The sequence below is a fragment of the Pseudonaja textilis genome, chromosome 17, assembly GCF_049901715.1.
Source record: "Pseudonaja textilis isolate UNSWEBS1 chromosome 17, rPseTex1.2, whole genome shotgun sequence".
NCBI lineage: Eukaryota > Metazoa > Chordata > Lepidosauria > Squamata > Elapidae > Pseudonaja > Pseudonaja textilis.
The window spans coordinates 9720455-9743093 of record NC_142006.1 but is presented as its reverse complement, the minus strand read 5'-3'; the positions used below and the strand labels follow the sequence as shown (position 1 = coordinate 9743093).

General features: G+C 51.1%; 1 protein-coding gene across 14 annotated transcripts in view; it reads right to left on the bottom strand.

Annotated features, from left to right (window-relative positions):
* Positions 1-22639, bottom strand: part of EHMT1 (euchromatic histone lysine methyltransferase 1) — a 69065-nt gene that overhangs the window by 23019 nt on the left and 23407 nt on the right. For 7 of the 14 annotated variants that reach the window (XM_026712498.2, XM_026712504.2, XM_026712502.2 and 4 more), the window contains exons 2-11: positions 15069-15156; positions 13460-14010; positions 12886-13045; positions 12264-12397; positions 10912-11097; positions 9477-9557; positions 9097-9243; positions 4519-4639; positions 2429-2560; positions 378-523 (exon numbers count right to left, since the gene is read on the bottom strand). In XM_026712498.2, coding sequence (XP_026568283.2) covers positions 378-523; positions 2429-2560; positions 4519-4639; positions 9097-9243; positions 9477-9557; positions 10912-11097; positions 12264-12397; positions 12886-13045; positions 13460-14010; positions 15069-15156 — 1746 coding nt within the window. Of the gene's footprint in view, positions 1-377; positions 524-2428; positions 2561-4518; positions 4640-9096; positions 9244-9476; positions 9558-10911; positions 11098-12263; positions 12398-12885; positions 13046-13459; positions 14011-15068; positions 15157-17122; positions 17247-19663; positions 19687-20289; positions 20431-22639 lie in introns of those variants that run through there. The other 7 variants (XM_026712505.2, XM_087914646.1, XM_087914647.1 and 4 more) reach the window with 4 other exon arrangements.

Here is a 22639-nt window from a genome sequence, read left to right as displayed (position 1 = left end):
AAGAGGCAACTGGACTTGTGGGCAACCGTGACCTGGATGGCGGAGGATCTCCACAGGCGTGTCTGTAGGAGATAACCAACCCGAGGGAGGAGTCAAGTGTGTCATTAGTCTCGAGTCCGTTTGCACCCACAAGAGAACCAAGCCCAACCCACCTTGAGTTCTGCTGATTCGTATCTATCTCCAAGTTGCTTTGACCACCGCATCAAGTCCAGGTTCTTACAGAGAGTGTTAGCCTGCTGTGACCTCCCTTCGCTTGAACCGCTCCAGAGTTCCTACATGTGTCCGTCTCCTTCAGATGCGCAGGTGAACCAGACAGACAACAGTCGCCCACAAGTAGCCGTCCAAGAGGAGGAGGAGGAGACATAAAGAGGCCTTACCTCCTTATCTACACTCTCCGTGGCCATGCACTGGTTGTTGGCTAGCGTGGTGATCTCCCGGCTTTTCGGAGTTTCCATCCGGCAGCTGCAGAGAGGCACTTCTTGAAGACCGTCTGTTTCCGTTGCCCCAGAACCGTTAGAAAGACCTGCAGGAAGAGGAAGAGGAAGAGGAAGAAAAAAGCTGTTTCCGTTGCTCCGGGAGCATCAGAAAGACCCGCAGGAGGAAAAACGAAACGGACAAGGGATTCCGACAGAAGGTGAAGGCAGGCCAGGCCGCCCCAAGGGACGAAGAAGAGGGGCGGGGTCAGCCCGTCCTCCAAAGCCCCTGAAGGCAGGTCAAGAAGCAACGGATGGAGACAAGTCATGGAGAGAAGCAACCTGGAGCTAAGGAGAACCGCCTCGGTTCAAAGAATTAATCGCTGGGAGGGTTTGCCTCCAGCAGTTGCGGCTGCTCCACCACGGGAGGTTTCCAAGAAGAGACTGGAAATGGTATCGGGTTTCCTCTCAAGCAAGGGGTTGGACTAGAAGACCTCCAAGGTCCAAGAATTACAACACTGTGCTTCTCTTGGGTAAAGGGCGAAGACGGAAGGGGAACGGGGGGGGGCGGCTTTGTTTGGAGAATGGTGGGGTTGTGGGACACCCACGCTGCCCTCCTAGCCAAGCGTGCGTGTCAGAAGAACAGCTGCAGAGGAAACAGGAAGGGCCCTTGGATGGCCCCCGCAGGTCCTTTAGAGGAGGAAGGGCCCGTCGGCTCCACCTTCGGAGGTTCTGATTTAGCCTGGCCGCCCTCCAGCAGTTCGGAGATTAGAATTGCCCGCCAACCCATCCCACCGGTCAGCATCCCAGAGAAACTTCCCATTTCCATTCAGCACTCAGAGGCAAAGCCCACCCAAGTGGGAATTTCTTCAAGAAGGCACATCTGGGACCACCTGAGCCTGAAACTTCCGGCTTTTCCCTTCCCCAGGTGAAAATCCAAGGTCCACCCCCTGCAGCCCCCTCCCAGTCCACCCCATGGCCCAGTCAAGCGCCCGTCCTCTCCGAAGCCAAACCTTTCCCCCATCTGCAGCCTTCCAGAGGGGACAGGAGGAGGCAACCTCTGCATTTCAGCCCAGGTACCGGAGCCGGGCTGGGCGTTTGGCTACTCAGAAACCCCGGGGGCCGCTCAGAAGGGTGGAACCCTTGAGCCAGATCCCCAAGGTGGGTGGGTGGGTGGGTGGCAGCTTCTCAAACTCTGCCTGGCCAACGCTCCAACAAGCGGGAAGGGAGCGAAGGGAAACTCGAACAAGGACTAAGGCCCCGGTGGGCTCTGGGGGGCCTCCTGCCAGCAGGGCAGACCAAGGTCAGAAGCTACGGCGCCTTGGGAAATGAGGTCTCTGTTGGACCAGCCAGGCGAGGTTCTCCGGGTCGAGCAGCACCGTGGATCTGCTCCCTCGGACAAAGCAAACAGGCCTCCCAGGACGACGCTTGGAGAAGTTCGTGGGACCTGAGCTCAGCTGGGCCAGGCGGCCCATTCCTGGACAGCAGGGAAGCCGAGACAGGAGGAGCCCAGAGCTGGGAGCGAGTGGCTCTGCAGCAGAGCTGGGAGGGGCCTCGGAGGTCTTCTAGTCCAACCTCCTGCTCAAGCAGGGAGACCCCATAGCATTTCAGACGGGGGGGGGCTGCCCCCTTTCTGTCCTTCCTTCCTTCCTTCCGAAGAGCCCCCAGTGATGGAGCTCCCACAACTCCTGGAGGCAGGCGGCCATTAAATGCCTTGAGGGTCCTTCCCAACAGATCATCTGCCGCCCCACCTCCCTCTTTTCTCCTGAGGCCGAGGGAATCTGACTCCTCGCCCCAACTGCTGGGGTCCATTGTGTGACACACTGACACACACACACACACACACCCCGTCTCTCTTTACGAGGGCCGCCAGCCTGCTCTCCTTCTCCGGCTAAGCAGCCACCAGGGGGCATCGTCTTAATAAAGAGAAATGAATCCCAAGAAAACAAAGATCCAAAATGGTACATGGCCATATTTAGAAACCTGAGACACGCACCCACACGCGCACCCCTCACCTTCGGAGGGCGAAGAGAGCGCCTCCTTCACCCGCAGGTCCAGGGAATGCAGAGGCACCTCCAGGTATTCCATGCTGCTCTCCTGCCCGGCTCCTTCCTCGCTCCCCGAAGGGGGCTTGTAAGAGTCAGCACCTGGGGTGGGAAGAGAACGCCAGGGAAGAAGCGTGCATGTGCCTCGCTCTCCTGAAAGGCCACACTCATCGCTTTCACAGGCAGTAGGCAGGCTACACCCGCCGAGGGATCGGTAAATGCAGGTGCGGAGCAGGGAGCCATCGAGAGGCAACCCTGGGCCCTCCGCTCTCTGGGGCCGACCTCCTGCTTCGCGTGGGAAAGTTCTTAGTGACCAGGAAGGCTAAGCTTCAAGGGGGGTAGCTTCCTTCCCAGGAAGGAAGGAAGGAAGGAAGGAAGGAAGGAAGGAAGGAAGGAAGGAAGGAAGGAAGGAAGGAAAAGAAAGAGAAAGAAGAAAGGATGGAAGGGAGGGAAGAGGAAGGAAAAGAGAGAAAGAGAAAGGAAGAGGTAAAGGAAGGAAGGAAGGAAGGAAGGAAGGAAGGAAGGAAGGAAGGAAGGAAGGAAGGAAGGAAGGAAGGAAGGGAAAGAAGGATGGAAAGGAGGGAGGGAAGAGAGAGAGGAAGAGGAAGGGAGCGAGGGAAAAGAAGAATGGATGGGAGGGAGGGAAGAGGAAGGAAGGAAGAGAAGGATGGATGGGAGGGAAGGAGGAAGGGAAGAGAAAAAGAAGAAGAAGAAGAGGAAGAGGGAGGGAGGGAGGGAGCTGGTTTCCTCTTGGCTCACCCTACTCAGATGCCAAAAGCCTGGGAGAGCCCAAGCCAGACCAGACTAGCCAACCCTCCCCGGAGCAGAAGGCACCAGGGACTGCGGCAGGCCGATCCCAGCCTCCCTCTTCAGCAAGGCAGATCAAAACTACTAATCAAAACTAACATGTGGGAAACCAGTTCAGGCTTCTTCTCCACTTGCACTCCCACCTCCCTCACACGCAGGTTCCAACACACACACACACAGAGGCCCAGGGCCCTTCACCTCCCCCGCCCCATGGGGAACAAGCAAAGGGCACTCGAGGGCCAGCCGAGGGGTTGGGCCCTTCTTTCTGCCCCCTCCTGCTGCCATTGGGGCGAAGGGCAGAAAGGTCGAAAATCCCCACAAGGGCACAATTATCACTCTTCCAAAAAATAAAATTATACTTTAGCAACCAGGGAGGGCAAGAGGTCGGGAACCAGAGTTTAGAAAGCAAGAAAGCCTCTGGCGGGAGTGGGGACGCTTGACCTGTGGGCCCCTCCATGCCTCCCCTGTGGGTGGAGGGGGCCGTTAAGAAGCGGTCCTAGTATTCGGCTGTAGTCCAGAATCGTCTCAGAGACCACAAGTTTCTCCTGGAGGAAGAATGAGCAAAACCACCAGCATCTCATCTCGGAACGAGAACTTCCAAGATGGAGGACAACCCAACCCAACCCAACCCAACCCAACCCAACCCAACCCAACTGGTCGCTTCTCCCATCAACACAGCTACAGAAATATCGACGGGAGCAGCTCAGAGGTGGGATTCAGCCGGTTCGGACCAGTTCTGGAGAACCGGTAGCAGAAATTTTGGGTCGTTTGGAGAACCAGCCAATCCCACCTCTGACTGGCCCCGCCAACCCCATCTCTTCTCTGCCTCCCATTGAGTCTCTGCTGATTGGCTGGTTCTCCTTTGGTTGCCCTGCACAGGAGAACGGAGCTGGAGAGCAGGTTAGTGGGGTGGGGAAGGTATGGGGATTTTGCAAGATCCTTCCCCTGCCACACCCACCAAGCCACGCCCACCGAACCCATAGACCGAGGGACCAAAAAGGCCACCTCTGACTCGCAGAACAGAAGTTGTCTCGCTCCAAGCCAAGACCGGAGGAGATTTGTATGCTCCAGGTGTTCTGCCAACCAGCACCTCCACACCTATCCTCCTGGAGACCTTCATCATCCGCCCTCTTCCCTTGGGGTAAAGAAGCACTTTAGCAGCAGTAGTAGTGATGATGATGGTGATGATGGTGGTGATGATGATGGTGATGATGACGATAACAACAACAATAGCAGCAGTCCAACTCTGTTACCTATTAAGTTGGTTTTTTTCTTTTTATTTCTCCGCCTCCGCTTGCGGGTGGGTTTCAACCAGGGGCTCTCCGTTTTCCCCTTCCGCTTCATCATTTTCTTCCTGAGGCTGGATTCGGAGCTCTGCAAAAACCACCAGAACCGTCGGCTTTAGGAGAAGGGAGGCCCGGCCTGCCATGGTTACGGTGGTCCCGGTTTCAACCCCCCCCACCCCGCACCCCACGCCCCCTTTTCTTGAAAGTGGCGAGGACCAGAAGAGCACAGTTGAGCGGCATTTAGCAACAAAGCTGCTCTCGGAAAAGATCACGTAATAGACGGTGGAGGCCAAGGAGTCAGGGCTGGTAGCTGCAGGAGGAAAGGGGTGGGTGGGTGGGGGGGATAATAATGGCCCCGTTCTCTTTCAACGGGTGGCTGTCCAGCTTTCCCCACAAGCAAAATAGGACAGAAAACAAAAAGGAAGGAAGGAAGGAAGGAAGGAAGGAAGGAAGGAAGGAAGGAAGGAAGGAAGGAGGAGAGGAAGGAGGAAAGGAGAGAGAGGAAAGGAAAGGAAGGGAAGGGAAGGGAAGGAAGGAAGGAGAGACAGAAAGAAAGAGGGAAAGAGAGAGAGAAAGAGAAGGAAGGAAGGGACAAGGAAAGAAGGAGGGAAAGAGAGAGAGAAAGAGAGAGAGAGAGAGAGAGAGAGAGAGAGAGAGAGAGAGAGAGAAGAAAGAAAGAAAGAAAGAAAGAAAGAAAGAAAGAAAGAAAGAAAAGAAAGAAAGAAAGAAGAAAGAAAGAAAGAAGATAGATAGATAGAAAGAAAGATAGATTCAGGCTACCCAACTGCTAAAGTTAATCCATTTGTTTAAAAACTACCCACTTAAGCAACCCTGGCTCTCTTCCCTTAGTGGCCGTTTTCTCTTCCTGTGTCTTTCCCTCTTTTCCCAGCACAGCCCCCACTGTCACAGAAGCCCACAGGCCGTCCTTGAATTACAACGATGTCTTAGCGACCCTTCAGAGTCGCCACAGCCCCTTAGCAGTCCCATGGTCCGTCCCCCGTCCCCCCGTCCCCCGTATCTAGTTGCAACGGCTGGAGCATCCCAGGGCTGCCTGAGCGCATCAGGCACCTGGCGCAGCCCATTCTGCTCCCAATGAAGCCGAAGACTATCGATGTAGCGTAGGAGGGTAATTGAGGCCTCAGCTAGCAAGCGTTGGGTTTGATGAACTATTTTGTCCCTGCCTTTTATTTATCTAAAAAATGAATTATAAAAGAAATCCACCTTGACGAAGAACGACAAAGCCTTTCAACAGCTCTTAGCAGCAGATCGATAACAAGGAATAAAAAACCGCTCTTGGGAAGAGGGGTAGGGAGGTTATAGGAAGCAGGGAGAGAAGTAAGTCTAAACAAACCAGGAATGACAAAAAAGAACCCCGGTAAGAGGTTAAAGCATATCGCAGGCTGGCTTGGAGCCAACAATCTTGGTTTGGTCACCATAAAAGCACAGGTCAGGGGCCTTCAAATTCGACAGCTTTAAGACGTGTGGACTTGTTCCTCAGGTCATGTGAGCTCAGGAATTCTGGGAGTTGAAGTCCACACGTCTTAAACTTGCCAAGTTGGAAGGCCCTTGGCACAAGGGATGGATTCACACGTTCATCTTTCGGCCCCTTTGGAGAACCAAACCTGATTTACATTAACCATCATTCTGCTATTATGTCCGAAATGAGAAACCATCACTGAATAGGATCCTGGGTTAGTAAAACTTACCTGAAACCACAGTTCGTTGTTCTGGGCATTACATGTCACAGGGGCCCAGTATCGAGTCATAGACCCCACCACCACCACCAAAAAAACCCAATGCAATGTTTGGAACTTGAGAAGGCCTTCAATTAAGGACGTCGCTCCAAATTACAACCTTCTATAACCAGACTCAAAGTCAAAAAAACCCAGATAGGAATGTATGGATGCTAGATTTCAAACCACGGTTTCAAAAAGCTACGTTTGTCGTGTTATATAGACTCCGGGATAAACCACAATAGCAAGTTTGCTAGGATATGCTAATAGATGGATTGTGTTCCGTTGCATGAAATGATGATGAAAAGAGGTTGAGATTTTGGAAAAAGTGCAGAGAAGAGCAACTAAGATGATTAAAGGCCTGGAGACTAAAGTATATGAAGGACGGTTGCAGGATTTGGCTTTGGCCAACCTGGAGAAAAGAAGGACTAGGGGGTGAGATGATAGCAGCCTTCCAAGGAAGAAGCGGGTCGGCTTATTCTCCAAAGCCCTTGAAGGCGGCAGGACAAGAAGCAACGGGTGGAAACTGACCAAGGAGAGAAGCAACCCAGAACTGAGGAGAAACTTCCTAACAGGGAGGACAATTGATCAGGGGAACAGAAGTCGCCTTCAGAAGTTCTGGGTGCTCCATCCTTGGAGGATTTTAAGAAGAGACTGGACAGTCGCTTGTCTGTTGGAGCAGGGGGCTGGACTAGAAGACCTCCAAGGTTTCTTCCAGCTTCTGATTCTGATTCTGATGAGAGTGGGGAAAGTCCAAGACTTATTATCTTCTGCCCTTGGAATGGGAAGACGCTTGGGAGAAGCAACTGAGATAAGACACCACTGCTCCATCTGTGCTGCACCAAGGCCCTCGCACGAGGGGACAATGCACAGATATCCCGCCTTCCTGAGATTAAGATATGCCAAGAAAGGAGTCTATCTGTAGCTCAGGGTTGAGGTGAAGGGTCCTTGGCGCTCTCTGAGCTTGGCCGTTTTCTTGGGAGGGATTTCACTCATGACGTTATCTAGCTTGGGCAATCGAATGCCTGCAAGAAAACAACCAAGTCAGGATATGTTCACGGCCAGAAGCCAGCGGTAGATGAACCACAACGCACTCAACCCTCCCCCCCAAGATGCTTTTTCCAAAAGACATATATAAATCCACTAAACTGTGTGAGGAGAAGAGATCAGCGAGTGTTTATATCTCACACTTAATCAGCGAGTGTCTATATACACATAAATACTCACTGATTAAGCCATAGTCTGTAGTTACACCGCACCCAGGACACCATGGGGAGCGCTGTAAACCACAGCTGAACTGTAATTCATGGTCACGGACTCAGAGATGCCTCCCATCCCAGCTTGTCAGTCCTAACTTGATGGGAAGCTTTCTTGCGATCAAACCTGAGTTATTTTGTAAGCCAGGCAGAGAAGAGTAACCGTGGCAACATAACTATTAATTCAGTTAGAAAACAAGAGTACAAAGAGTTCAGTTTGCGTGCATCTCCTAGAAAGTTGGGTTGTTTTTATTTATCAAGCCACTGCAACATTAATTTTGCTGTTATGCCCCATGAATTGTTTTGGCTACTTCCTAATAGGTGAAGGTTTAAGACAGTCATGAATGTTTAATTCAAAAGGGAAAAACCAACAACAACCAGCCAATTAAAAATCCTCGAAGAGAAGGCAGTTCAATAACTGGACATTAAATCTCTTACGCCAATTAGGATGATTACTTCTCGGCCCCTTCGTTCTGAATCATTGATTTTTCCCCCCAAAGGTTTTCTTTCTGCACTTTTGTCTTACAGGCATACGATACAAATCATAACGACTGGATTTTCCAGACAGGCCAAATCGCCGCATTTGCAGACAGGTCTAAAAGAAGCCCTAACCTCAGCGTCCCCCCCCCAACAGAGCCCAAACTTTGAAAGATTCCTGCAACTGGGATTACACAATGTAAGTTAATCGGGGGACAGCCGTGTGGTCATTTAGAATTTGAGGCCAACTCCTGCTCTGCCTGGGTGGAGGAGGAGGAGGAGGAGGAGGAGGAGGAAGAGGAAGACGACGGGCCCAAGGGAAAACAAAGGGAGACGAAAGCAGGATCTGAAATCCAAGCCAGAGTTTGCAGAACGACAGAAGAGGAGGCGACGGAAAGCCCCCCCCCCCGGAAGCAGGACTCCCAAGTCCTCCCAAGTCATTGGAGGGGAAGGGCGGAGAGAGCTCAGCGCGGCACCACGGACGATCCAGCTCTCCTACCGATCCACTTGCCACGAATTCGAGGCTGCGAGAAGCGTAGAATCAATGCGCAAGCCAGCACTTTGCCTAATCCGGGATCCTTCAAGGACAATAGCCCCGGGATCTCCAACCCTGGTGACTTTTCAGGCGTGTGGGCTCCAACTCCCAGAGTTCCCCCAGTCAGCCATGCGGGCTGAGGACCTCTGGGAGTTGAAGTCCCACAAATCTGGCTGCATAAACGAGGGCTCTCCAACCACGGACACTTTTCAGGCGTGTGGGCTTCAATTCCCAGAGTTCCCCCAGTCAGCCATGCGGGCTGAGGATTTCAGGGAGTGAGCTGGAAGTCCGCCAGCCTTAAAGCCGCCAAGCTTGGAAAGCCCTGCGGTAGCCTACGGCCTCCTCCACCTGGCCTGGTCAGCCCTTCTGGCAGGGGCATGAGGCGAGGTGTAGCCCAACACACCAGGCTAACGGCTTAGTGGGTGGGGAGGGAGCCCCCCAGCCTGAGCCCTGGCTCTCGATGACGAGGAAGCAGCAGTAGCGGCAGCAGCAACAGCAGCAGCAGCAGCAGCAGCAGCAGCAACAGCCTTGCGCCGTGTCTTGCCTTGCCTCCTGCAGAACTCGGCCCTGGGCAGGGCTTGTCTGGGCTATGGGCCTGCTTCTCTCCTGCTTCTTCCAGCTCTGGCCAGGCCTGTCTGGACCGCACCTCGGCCTTGGCACCTGGCAACCAGGAGCAGACCTCCGCTGAGGCCTGACGAGAAAGCAACAGGCTTTAATGGAAATCCACCGTTCCCCTTGAAACCAACAAAAGAGCAAAACAAGGAACAAGAAAACCAACCGCAATGTGGATGCAAACTGGACCGGCAAGGGAGGGAGACAAGGCAAACCAGACGGGGGTCTTTCATCGGCCTCTGGGTTCCTTTGCTGGGCCTGCAGGGGCCTGGGCTCCTCCTGGGAGCATGGCGCGAGAAAGGGAGCACTCACCAAGTCCGATTCATCGCCATCTTCCTCTTCTTCAACAGAGTCCCCAGAATCTTGTTCCTCCTCCGACTCTCCGTCCACCATCTGCGACGGACAAAGAGGAGTTCACGTGAGAACAGAGAAGGCAATAACTGCTGGTGAAAGGATGGAGCAAACCTTCCTTATGTAATTAATCAATCTCTTACGCTTTCACGTTTCTAACTTCTGTTTCTGCTAGTTAGCCATTGATAGAACAAATACCGTGTGAAAAAGTATTGAGTTCTCCTTAATTTTAAGTGTTAATCTATCCATTTCTGCACGTTCTAATATTTTTTTTATTACATTTTCAGATCTGTAGGCTGTGGAGTCCACTATCTTGGCCTGTATGTCTATGGAGATTCTCCATCATCCAGGTCATGGTTTCCCAGAAGGAGCTTTGCCAAAAAGCCAATCGGACTTTCCTTGGGTTTTATTCTTGAAAACGTTTCTTTTCTCATCCAGGAAGCTTCCTCAATTCTGAACCTATTGTGGCCCACCAGAGCCAGCAGAGCTGGCAGTAGATTCGGACAGTGGGGAGGTTGGGGAGGAACCTGGGCCAGTCCTGGAGTCTGGGGGAGGTTCTGGCGAGGGCTCTGCTTCGGAGGCAGAGATGGGGCCAGGGCCCTCCGACAGTTATCGGCTGCCTTCGGAGTCGGAGATCAGTGAGGCAGAAGAACAGCTGGAGCCTGTTCCCAATATGCCCATGCGCAGAGCCGCCAGGAGAAGGGAACAGCTAAGGAACAAGGCTCAACTCGGGAGTAAAGGCACAGGTGGACGGTGAATGGCCCCTCCCAGGGGGAATAAAGGGGAGTGAAAGGGGAGTGGGGTTTGCAGGAGACAATTAGTTCGATTCATTAGGGTGAAGATCTGTTCCTGACTTCTTGCCAAGTAATTGCTGCTACAGAGTGGCGTTTGGAAGATATCAGCCTGGCAGCTCTCCCAGTCTGATAAAGGTCTGGAGTTGTAAAATCTCTTGACAGGCTGTTTGCCAGGACTTTGCTGGAGAGGAATTCGCTGTAACCTAAATAAAAGGGGTTTTGTCGGTACGAGGAGTCGGCTTCATGCTTTTGGGAAACCTAGGTCAGAACCGAACCGAAGAAGCTTCTTGATGAGAAGCGCAATGCTTTCAAGAAGGAAAAAAAACACAAGGAAGTCCAGATGCACTTTTTTTGGGGGGGGGGGGGGGAAACTGCACTTTTGGGGCTATTACTACGTGACGAGGTGGAACCTGGTATCTCCCTAAATTAGGAAAGTTGAAAGGCCAAAGGGCCAGCTCCTGTCTGCATTCGCATAATGCCTCAGCTGGACTGGGGATGCTGGTTTCGAGAAGGTGTGCCACAAACTAAACCTTGGAGGGCACCCACAGCCACCATCCTCCCACGCAAGGGGCCACATTCACCAGAGGACCAAGAGAGATCACCTTTCTGGTATTGCTAAGGTCCGACGAGTCTCTTTCGTTAGCGGTTCTGTTCTCCTCCATGGGAAACGTGGCGACCTGGTCAGCTCCGCGTTCATCTTCTTCCTCCAGTTCATCGGAGTCGTCTTCTTCGGAATCAACCTCCAATCGCTCCCCGTTCATGTGGGGGCGGCCCTCGTCCTTCTCAGCCTGGAGATTCCCACACACCAGAGTCAACGGTGAGCCCAGAGCTCCCGGACATTCCCACGGCCCTTTATTTGGGACACTTTTGTGACGACATTAGGGTTACAAATTAGCCGCCTTCCAATATTTGAGGGGCTGCCCCGGGGAAGAGGAAGGGGGCCCAGCTATTCTCCAAGGCCCCCGAAGGCCAGACAAGGAACAATGGACAGAAGCCGAACAAGGAGAAAGATTCAACCTGGAAAACAGGAGAAGCTTTCTGACAGTGAGGACAATCAACCAAAGGGAACAGAAGTGGCCTTCGGAAGTGGTGGGAGCATCATCATCCCTGGAGGCTTCCGAGAAAAGGCTGGACTTCCCTCGGTCAGAAACGCTGTAGGGCAGTGATGGCAGACCTTTTCGGCTCCAAGGGCTCAAACTGGAACGCGGGATGTGCATATATGCACGATCCTGAGCACTGGAAACCCAAAGACCAGCTGGCAATGGTGCTCATGCCTGTTTTCAGGCCCATTTTCAGGCCGTTTTGGGCCCAAAAACCAGCCTGAAAACAGCCCCAAAAATATCCTGGAAAACGGCCTGAAAAATGGCCTGTCCGGGGCCCCGGAGACCGCAAAGAAGACGTGCGTGCCAGAAACCAGAAGAGCCCCTGGCAACGGATGTCGTGCCATAGGCTCGCCCTCATGGGGGTAGGGGCTGGACTGGATGACCTCCAAAGCCCCTTCCAACTCTTGTTATTCCGTTCGCTAAGCAGCCCCTCTAGTTCCAGGGTGTCTCCAGGGATTAGCTATGGCTCTCGACAGGCTCCAAGAGGTGGGCGTTTCCCAGGGGCACCTGAGAAGGCCAGGACGCCTCTTCTCAGGCTGAGCCCTCGCAAGACGGCTTGCTGGCTCAGGCTCCGGGTGTTCTGCCGGCCCAGCCCATGAGGGTCAGGGGGCCTTCGTGAACCAAGCCAGGGCTCAGCCGAGACGGAGAGCAGAGGTAGTCCCTGACTTCCAACAGTCCGTTTAATGGCCGTTTGAAGTTACCTCTCTCTCTCTCTCCGCAAATCAGGAAGAAAGGGGCGGCAGGGGAAGACAGACAAATCCCTCGGTCCTTTTTCTGAGCTTTATTGGATCGGCAGATCCCACGTCACGGCACCTGTTCATGCATCTGATCACCTTCTTCCCGCTTCTCACCTTGCCGCCTGGAGAGTGAGCGATGCTTTTGAACATCTCAATCACCGTCCTCTGCTTTAAAACTTTGGTCTTCTTCTTGGGAACCAGGCTATACGTTCCCATCCTTCGTTTCTTCTTCCGAGATACTGAAGTAGCTGCAGAGGAGGAGACAGAGAAAGGACCGTCAGGGAGGAGGAGGAGGAGGAGCAGGGAGAAGGCAGGAGGCAGCTTCTTTTCTTCCCTTCTCTCTTTTTCTTTCTCTCTCTCTCTGCTTCTCTCTCTTCCCTTTTCTTCTCTCTCTCTCTCTCTCTCGCTTTTCTGTCTCTTTCTCCTCTCTTTCTCGCTTCTGTCTTTCCTCTCTTTCTCTTGTCTCTCTCTCTTCTCTCTCATCTCTCTTTCCTCTCTCATCTCTGTTTCCTCTCTGTCTCTCTCCTTTCTGTCTCTCCCACACTTACACAGAGGGAAAGTGCCAAAGATCTAATACCAACTGCTCTCAGGATGACCACCCTCTGACTGGATCTGATAGAATCTGGGAGCCACTTCCTTCAGACACCTGACAGAACTTGGAAATGTGGGAGGATAAGGATCTGGAAGAACCCCAGGTCACCAGCTCTCCAAAACCCTTGAGCCTTCCTCCTTTTACCTGTCTGTGATTTTGAGGCGCCCACGTAGCTCTGATTCTGAGGTAGAGATGAGTGAAGGCCGGGGATGGAGGACAGTGAGGCGGGCTTTCCGAATTCCAGAACGGCTTTGCTGCCGTCTTCCTTAGGCGTCCGTGTTTCTTTGGGGTCTTTGTTGGTATGCTGGAAAACAGGAAGGGGATTGTTATATATATATATATATATATATATATATATTTTGGGGGAATTAAAGAGTGGGAAACCTCACTTAAAAGGACGCAGGAGGAGGGAGGAAAATCCGTTCGGTGAAAGAATATTGGGTTAGGATAGAAGCAGATCCCAAATAGGAACTTCATATATAAATCGGCATATAAACCTAGGGGCTACTGCATTGCTTCCTCCCTTCCTTCCGTGGTGTTGCAGTGGCTAGAATGCAGGACTGCCGCTGGCTGTGCCAAGTGCCAGCAGTTCGATCCTTAACTCATCCTTCCGAGGAGGGTCAAATGAAGACCCAGGTTGCTGGGGGCAACTGGCTGACTCGGTCAGAGAGGGCCGTGAAGCAACGGGAAGGGCTGCCGCTATGGCTATATACATTACCAGGTGAGATGGAGACTTGGGCATGGTCTTCCGGGCTCGGTGCACCTTGATCCCGCCTGTTTTTTTAGCTTCCGGGTCCTTGCCGCCCCCGTCTCCAAACTTGGCCGGGAGAGAGCCCTGCGCTTGCATAAAGGGGCCCAAAGTTCTCCCCTTGCTCCCTCCGGCGGGAAGGGTCTTTGCGGCGTGTCCTGGCAGGGCAGCAAAGCCACTGTTCGAAGTCCTGACGGGCAGGTCCTGAGCCGCCTGCTTGGGCAAAATGTACCCATTGCTGCCCGTCACCGTGGTCTGGGTGAAGTCGTTGGCCTTGAGGTGGTTTGGCTTCCCGGCATCCCCATCTCGTTCAGAAAATCCGTTTTCTGCTATCCGGCTCAGCTTGGCCACCGAGTCCCCTTGGCTCAATTTTGCATTGTCCTGAGTGTTCTTGGCTACGCTGGGGTGGCTCTTGAATTCGCTGCACTCCAAGGGGCCATTGGTCTCGCCATCGGGAGCCATCTTGAGTTCCCCAACTTGCTTGTCTATGGCGCCATCGCCGGCGGCCATAGCATTAAATCCTAGAGAAAGAGAGAGGAAAATGAGGGGAAGCCAAGAGGAAAGAATTGCAGGTGTAGGCTCAAAAAATTAGGACCACCAGTTAAGTTGCAGCATAGATTTATTCAAGCCTATACCCAAGAATCTGGTCAAGTTCAACACTGAATTGGCTCCAGATAAGAGTCCATGAAACGGACTCTTGAGCGCTTGTGGGAATGCAACAATTCTAAGCTGATAACATGCTTAATTCCACTCTCCCAAGCTCTGCTTGCTCTTCTCCTACAGCACCTCATTGTAAGGGCAAGGATTCATAATGCCAGCTGGTATTATTAATGCAAATAGTTGACACTATAATAGTACAGAGTACTGTTTCATTGATGAAAGTCAACTCAGCTTTACATACAGCTCTAAGCCGTTGTTTGACGGTGTTATCCTGGTCTGATTCACACCTGTCCCAAAGTCCATGCTTTGAAAGACAAAATCTCTTTGGGGTTCCTGCATCTACAACCTGTAGCAAAAATCTACAGAGAATCATAGTAGCCCATGAATATTAAATGGGTTATGTTTTTAACACCACATATGGGATTGGAGAATTTACTCCTAAAAGAATTATATTCTCGTGTAGTTCTATGTGATGGACAGCAAAGACTGAATACAGAATAATCAAGAGTTGGAAGGGCCCTTGGAGGTCTTTTAGCCTAAGTCCCTGCTCTAGCCAGAAACCTATAATATTTCAGACAATTGTCCAAATTCCTCTTTAAAACTTCCACTGTTGGAGCACCCACAACTTCGGAGCGTTAATGCTCTCAGATCTAGAGCAAGAAGATTTTGCTGGATTTTGTCTAGGCCTGGATCCAAATCAGACGAAGACCAAGGAGAATGCTGGCATTTATCACCAACGGTAACTTTTAGAGATCTGCAAGAGAACACACCTCGGCTGTTGTAATCTTAAGAAAGGACTTTGATTATGCTTACCCTGATAACATTTTAACTGGAGATAAGAGAATCTGTGGCAGTCCAGTCATTGCTCTCCATATGCAAGAAAGGTAGAGGACAGTCTGGATTTAAAAGATGGACTCACCTTCTTCTTTATTGTTGGTGATGTCTTTCAACAGCTCTGTCTTCATACAGTTCTCTCGTCTGGTCTCTCCCTTACTCATCGGAGCTTGCTAAAGGGGAGAAGGAAGAAAAGGGTTAAGAAACAGGGAATATAAATAAACAAATAAGCAGTGTTTGGCTTTATGAAGAGGCAACACACACTGCTGAACAAGAAGCACTTTAATCTCTACAATTCACAAAGAAAGGAAGTGGACTGTCTAGACTCCAAAGATTAATTGGTTTGTAAAATTTACAGGCCGCCCATCTTCCCTCAAGGTAACTCTGGGTGTTACCTTCTTTCTCTGAACTCACCTTCTTCCTTCTGGGAATTCAACCCCACACCCCACACCCCACCCCAGGTCAATGTCCACTTTATGATTTAAACCAAGTCATTGGTCCATTTTACTCCACGGTATGGCGATTTTAGGAAAGGCAAATTGGTTAAATCCACTGGTGGTTGAAAGACGACTCAAAAACTCAACCCTGATCTCTACAGCATCTCACAAGCAATCAGCCGTGTTGGGTTGTCTTGCTTATTTGGGTTCTGAATGGTCCTTGGTGATTTGGGGGGCTTGGTTGTTTTCTTGTAGACATGTCAAGATGTTCATGAAACGTCTGCAAGCAAAGAGCCAAGTTCAGAGATCATCCCACAGTTCAACCCCAGCTACAAATAATTATACTCTATTCTTGGAATATTGAGTTGAAATTCTCTGGGTTTATTTGTTTTTTTTAAAGGTGGAAATAATTATGGGACTGTCATAGGAACAAGGATGATTCAGAAGTCCTAAAATCTGGAGCTGCTACTTAGCACATTTTTTTAGATCAATCTGCAGCATATAAGTCATATCTCATAGGATGGATTGTACGCAGCAACATAAATGTGTTTGCAAATCCATTTTTAAGAAACCCAGACAATATTTAGATGAGGGCGTGGGAGTAAAAAGATCCAACCCCGAATAAAGCATGACCATCATAAAGAAAGATTATGTCCTCTAAAAATCAGAGTTAAACTCATGGCTTCCAGCACCACTCAACACCAGCATTCCCAGAATATGTTTTGAGAATGCACAAAGAACAAATGTTTTTTTAGTTTAGTTTAGTTTAGTTTTTTAAAGCCTGGCCAGCCACATCATCAAAAATGATCCCATTTTGTCTCAGGGGCGATACGGTGTTTAAACAGAATACAATAGAATTCTTCATTGGCCAAGTGTGACTGGACACACGAGGAATTTTGTCTTGGTGCACATAAGTTCCATTAGCTAGAATAGGAATCCGGAGAAGGGAGCGGCAGCAGGACAGGCCTCAAAAAACCTTCCAAACCTCGTTGAAACCAAGCGACCTTCTCTCTGGAGTCAAGACCGAACCTGAGGAACGGGCAGGATTTTAAGCTTGTGAAGTGTCACATGTCTTATCTCCCCCCTTTGAAGATTCTTTTCACCGGTCCCTATTCTAACTTCCCTGTGTCCCTGGGCCTTCAAAAACCTTGGCTGAAGACTTCCTTAACTTACATCCCAGCAACCCCCGCAAAAAGGGTTTGGGGCAAGCATCCCATTACACACACAGACACACCAGCTCTTGTTCCTGTTCACTTCTGTAGTGCAAGGAAGACCCTCCCAAAGCCAAGCTTAGCCTGGGCTCAAGGCAAGGCTAAAGGGAACCATGCCAGACGGGCGTCTAACCCTTCGACAAAAGGGAGCCCAGCGTCCCTCGGGTTGGCGCTTGGGCCTCTTTTTGCTCTTAAGGAGCCTGGCCAACATCTGAAGCTCAACCTTTACAACCCCCCCCCTTTTTTTCTTCTTTTGCTTCCGTCCGTCTTGCCCCTTATGGCTCTCCACCAAAACACCGTGTTTTTCTTCCCTCTTTAGCTCTCTCAGCTGAGCCCCCAAACTCAACGGCCAGGGGTCGAAGTGCCCCCTCACCCCGTTGGCTCTTTGTCTCGCAAGGAGAAAAGACAGCCCACCTACCCACCCGCTGTTTTCGCCAAGTTTGGGGTTTTTTTTTTTAAAGCATTTCAGAAACAACGCAGGGAACAACCACCTGGCTTCAGCTCCCAAGGAAACCTTTCCCTCCTTTCTGGATCCAGCCCAAAATGGAAGGTTATGCACACCAAACCAGAACCATGAAGAGCTCAACCCAAGACTCCTGGAGTTCCCGGCCCCCCCGCACGGAAAACCAAATCAGAAGCAAATATTATTATTATTATTATTATTTTTCCCGCAATGGCCACCCCGCTCTTTCCCCAGCCTCAACGTGCCAGCAGTCCCCGCGATCCTAGCAGGACCTACACCCCCCGCCCTCCCCGCCCCACTTAAAGGCAAGACTTAAAACTTTCCTGGAGCTCAGGCCCCTCCATGCCCCAATCGCCCCGCTTCTGATTGGCAGAGAAACCCTACACCCAGCCCTCCCAAGCCAAGAGATGTCAGCTTAAGCAGCAGATCCAACAAAAGCCAACAGCCCAGCCGAGGTCCTTTCAGAATAAAAGCCTCGTTTTTTCCTTCAATTTCCTCCCCTTTTTCCTGCAGCTGCCTGTCTCCATTCTCCTGCCTATGGCGAGTGAGTGATTAATACCAACGTTTGGTCGCTAGAGGGTTTGTGGAAAGGTGGCGGATCCAAAGCTGCACCCGCCAGACAGATGAGAAGGGCTCCCAAGGCAGACAGTCTACGCTTCTTAAAGCCAACACTGAGGGGGGTGGGTGGAAGAGGGGCTCTGGTTTAAAGGGGGCGGGGGGGGGCAAAAAAATGGACTTGATGCTCAACTCTCCCCTGCGGTTTGGAAATGAGGAAATGGGGAAAGGACACGTTCTTCGGACCAAGGGGGCCTGGGCGCTCCACTCGCTTCCCAGCAAATCCTCAGTCCCACCAATCTTTGAAAGCCAAAGACGGTCAAGCAACATGGAAGCCACCAAGCCAGCCGACGGCATCACTGGACGGCACGCTCTGGCTTTGATCTTCTGGTCTTTCACGGGATGAGGACTTTGTAACGTCCAGTGAAGAAGACCCCTGATTCCAAATGGTCAGTGCTCTTGAAGAGGACGGCTACAAAGTCCACATTCTGCCCTGATGACCAACACCCTGAGATGGCAACCTTCCTAAAGTTCCCTTAAGTTTTGGGCAAGATTTGAATCAAGCGCTCCCCCACCTCCCCAAAAGGAAGAGGTCAACTTCTGACTGTGGAAAATGCTGGTTCTTCTGCAGCTAGAGCAGCCTCTACATACAGACCGAGGAGCAAGGAGGAATCTCAAGAGGCCCACAAAACTAGAGCTGACTAGAACCCCGAGAACCACTGGGTGCGTCTTCCTCTCCTTGGCCACGTTCCTTTTTCCCTGCAGCGCCATCTTCCCCTTTCAACCCTTCTGCCTTCCAGCGTCAGCGCCAAGGGAGTCCTCACCAGGTTCTCATCACTAACCAGCCTGAGCCTTGCCAAAGCGATTGCTCGCCTACAGCCCTGGACTGCTGAAACAGGTGTGATGTGGTGATGCCAAGGGTGAGGCATGAAACAGGGACACCCAAATGGTGCAACTGAAGAACGGTTGCAGGACTTGGGTCTGTCCAGTCTAAGGAAAAGAAGGACCGGGGTGACATGATGGCAGCCTTCCAATATCTCAGGGCCTGCCACCAAGAAGGGGAGGGGGCCAAGCTATCCCCCAAAGCCCCGAAGGCAGGAGAACAGCAACGGATGGAAACCAACCAAGGAGAGAAGCAACCTAGAAGCAAGGAGAAATTTCTTAACAGTGAGAACAATTAACCAGTGGAACAAGAGGCCTCCAGGAGTGGTGAACGCTCCAGCGCTGGAGGTTTTTCTGAAGACATGGAACTGATAGAGGTTTTCTTTCCTGAGCAGGTGTGTGTGGATTAGAAGAGCTCACACGTCCCTTCCACCTTGGTCATTCTGTTAAAATACTACCTCCCAAACACCTGGACTCGAGAGAAAAGTTAGTTTGGAAAATGTGGGAGAATGGGACTACAGTGTCCTTATTCCACTCGACCCCAGGGGAAGTTGCAATCACCTTGTGCATCATCAACTGAAGGAGGCAACAAAGGGACAGAAAGTCATGGCTGACTGTTTCACTGTCCTCTGGGTAACCCTTTAAACCCGACACAATAGACCTTCCCACCTCTGATGGCCCATTCTTCCTACCCGCTTTGATCTCTAGTATTTGCTGCTGACTTCCCACCAAAAGAAACAAGAGGCGAAGGGAGAATCGAGACACAATAAGAATTGTTTTCAAAAGGGCCATTGCAACAACAATAAAAGAAAAGAAATCCCGAAAGCTTTGCACCCAACCAAAAACAAGTCAAAACACTTCCTTGCTTAGCCTGATAGGGGGAGAGAGAGAGAGAGAGAGAGGTAGGTAGGTAGGTAGGTAGGTAGGTAGATATAGATATAGATATATAGATATAGATATATAAATATATAGATATATAGATAGAGATATGTATTGCAAGATTGTTAGACGTTTCAGTCTTTTTATCACTCTGGGCAGCCACGTTGGGAAGGGGGCAACGCAAGAGTTTAAAACATCCTCCTAAGCATACTTACCTCAAAGTAAGCCTTAAAGTGAAATAAACGGGACTTACTTCAACGTAAACATGCTTAGGTAAACTAGCATCCTTCAATGCACCGGGTTCCCCGCCCCCTTGAAAGCAGGAAGCAGCCCATTTTTTAGCATTTCTGGTCCCCTAAGAAGATCTATAAGAGCAACAAGGAGAAAACATGGTTGAGGCCAAAGGGCTGGCCAGAGAGGGTGTGCAGACGTGCTTCCCTTCCACCCACCTCCCAAAAAAAATCACCTACTTTTAAGAAACTAAAGTCCCATCCTGTAGGCCTGCAGACAAACACACACACAAACCCCACAGAATCAGAGCCAAATCATCAGAACAGGACCCAGTTTCCTTCCTTCCCTCCTAGGCCTTCCTCCTGTCCAAAGCCAAGTCTTCAGAAGGAAAGTGGAAGAAACCAATGCAACAGAGAGAGACAGACAGACAGACAGACCAGAGAGAGAGAAAGAGAGAGAGAGAGATCTGCAGGAATGGGAGGAAACCTATTATCCCCTTGCCCAACTCAAGAACAAGGAGGGAACCAAAGGCCCGAGGAAGCAAGAAGAGAGAGAAGAAAGAAGAAGGGGCATGCAGAAAGAGGAGGAGGAGGAGGACGAGGGGAAAAAGAAGACGGAGAAATGGAACGTCGGTCAAGGGCTCTTCACCAACTCAAGGAGTCCAGCTTTCCCCCAAGGGCTGCTGCAAGCCTTTGCCAATCTCCCAGGCGAAGAAGAGGCCTTCAAGGCTTCGTTCCTGCTCTGTCATGGTGGGTGGAGGGGAGGAAAGGCGCCTGGCCTTGCTTTTCCATCCCCCAAAATTGCTCCGAATTAGATCATCTCTCTCAACCACCTCCCCCTACCGGCCGGTTCTGAGCATGCTCAGCTCGCCGGGGTTCTGCCATTTCATAACTGCATTGTTTACAGGCTCACAACGACCTGCCATCTTTCTTTGACAGGGAAACAGAAGCTGGGGCTTGCCACCCCCGGGGAGGGAGGGGAGGGAGGGAGGGAGGCTCTCTGCATGGAGGTCTCACCGCCCCTGCCCCTCCCTGCCAATGTCTCGCTCCCCCAAGGCTAGCAACTTTCCTTGCAACGTCCTGAAAGAAGGAAGGAAGAAGAAGGACCAGTCTAGAAATGCTTAAAGGGAGGGGAAAGGCAAGAAAGAAAGAAAGAAAGAAAGAAAGAAAGAAAGAAAGAAAGAAAGAAAGAAAGAAAGAAAGAAAGAAAGAAAGAAAGAGAGGGAGGGAGGGAGGGAGGGAGGGAGGGAGGGAGGGAGGGAGGGAGGAAGGAAGGAAGGAAAAGCTTGGAAGGCCCGTGCTCCAAAGCTCTAACTCAAGTAGGAAAGAGGAGTTGAACGGTCCCCCTTGCAAACTCCCAGAGGATGCCAGGTGTTTGTGAGAACCGGGGCAGCCCCCAAATTCCTCCCCGCTGCAAAGACTCAATTCTCCCCATACAGGACGCTGGAGCTTAGGAAAGGCGAGTGAGGTAAACAGCCAGGAAAGGTGCGGTTTCCTCTCAAGAAAGGACTTGCTGAAACCCAGCCTTTTATTTGGGGTTTGGACTTTTTGAAGAGCAAAACTATAGGAACCCCCCACCCTTACCTGGTAGAAAGGCACCCCAAGAATATCCTTCGTGTCATGACACCCCTCCCTCCCCTCCCCTCCCCAGTCTCTTCGGTCGGTCAGGTCCTTTCCTTCTCACCAGGCAAACATGGGCAGATGCCTTCCGCCCAAGAAAGAAGAAACTTTGAGGTTACAATCAGCCAAATCTGTTGTTTCCTTTTATGCGTCTGTTTGAGAAAAGCAGAAACTTGTTTGCAAGTAGGGAAAAACAAAACTAAAAAAACAAAAACCCCTCAAAGGCAGATAATTTCCAGTCCATAAACGGAAGACCTATTTACCTCTTTCTTTTTCTCTCCTTTTATCCCATCCCGGTTAGCTTCTATTTTGCAAGTCACGCCATGTTTGGGGCGCACTGGAATTCCTTCCCCTTTTTGTGAGCCGTTTCAAGGCGAACACATCAAGGACACCCAAATCCATGGCTACAAGTGGCTCACAGATGTCAGAAGAAGACATCCATCTCTCTGGGGAGCCGAAGGGAGAAAATTGGGAAGAAAGAGGCTCCGATATTCTGAGCGCGGGAAAGTCCAGGTGACTTTGACATGAGAAGCCGCGCTCCTTGATGTATATCGTCACTCACGAATGGTTGCAGGAATCGGGTACACCTAGTCTGGTGCAGTTTGCAAAAGACTCCTGTGAGTCCCCAGGACTGCATGGCCATCCAACCGGTGGGTCCCAGAGGAGACCCACCCTGACTGCCCTTTAGAAGGCCAGATCCGGAAGAGGAATCTTAAAGGCTTTGGCCACCTCGTGAGAAGGAAGGAAGGGAGCGGAGGACTCCCCGGAGAAGAGCCCAATGCTGGGAACACGATGGGGGAGCAAAGGAGGAGGAGGGGACGGCAGAGAAGGAGCGGGCTGGATGGAGTCTCTCGGCATTCCTGCCTACCCTGAACCTGGCATCAATCTTTCAGCTATTCCTAGCCGCCCACTATGACTTTTCCTTCACCTGGGGGGTCCCTGAAGAGGGGCAAGGGGGAAAACGGTTCTGAATTAGCTCTCCCATCATCTGAACGAACCAGATGAGGAGCCAGAGTCTTTTTAGAAGAGGTCATTTCATCCCTTCCGTTTTATGGATTTCAAAAAAGAGAAAACGATGGGCAAAGTTGTAGTGCCTGTTTCCTATCATCCTGGTTGACGGGAAAGAGACATTTTCATTCTGAGGCTAGTCAGAATTACCAGGCGTTGGGCCAGGTGAGAGAAGTTTCCGTGACTTACAAGCCCCTTCCAGAAGAGGTTATCAGGCCCTGAGAAAGGTGTGCTGATTTGTCTACAGTTAAAGTGACAATAAAATTATTCTACTCCCATTCCTATTCCATCTCTATTCTATTCTTATTCTACTCTACTCTACTCTACATCAAGGAGAGAAGCAACCGAGAACTAAGGAGGAATTTCCTGAC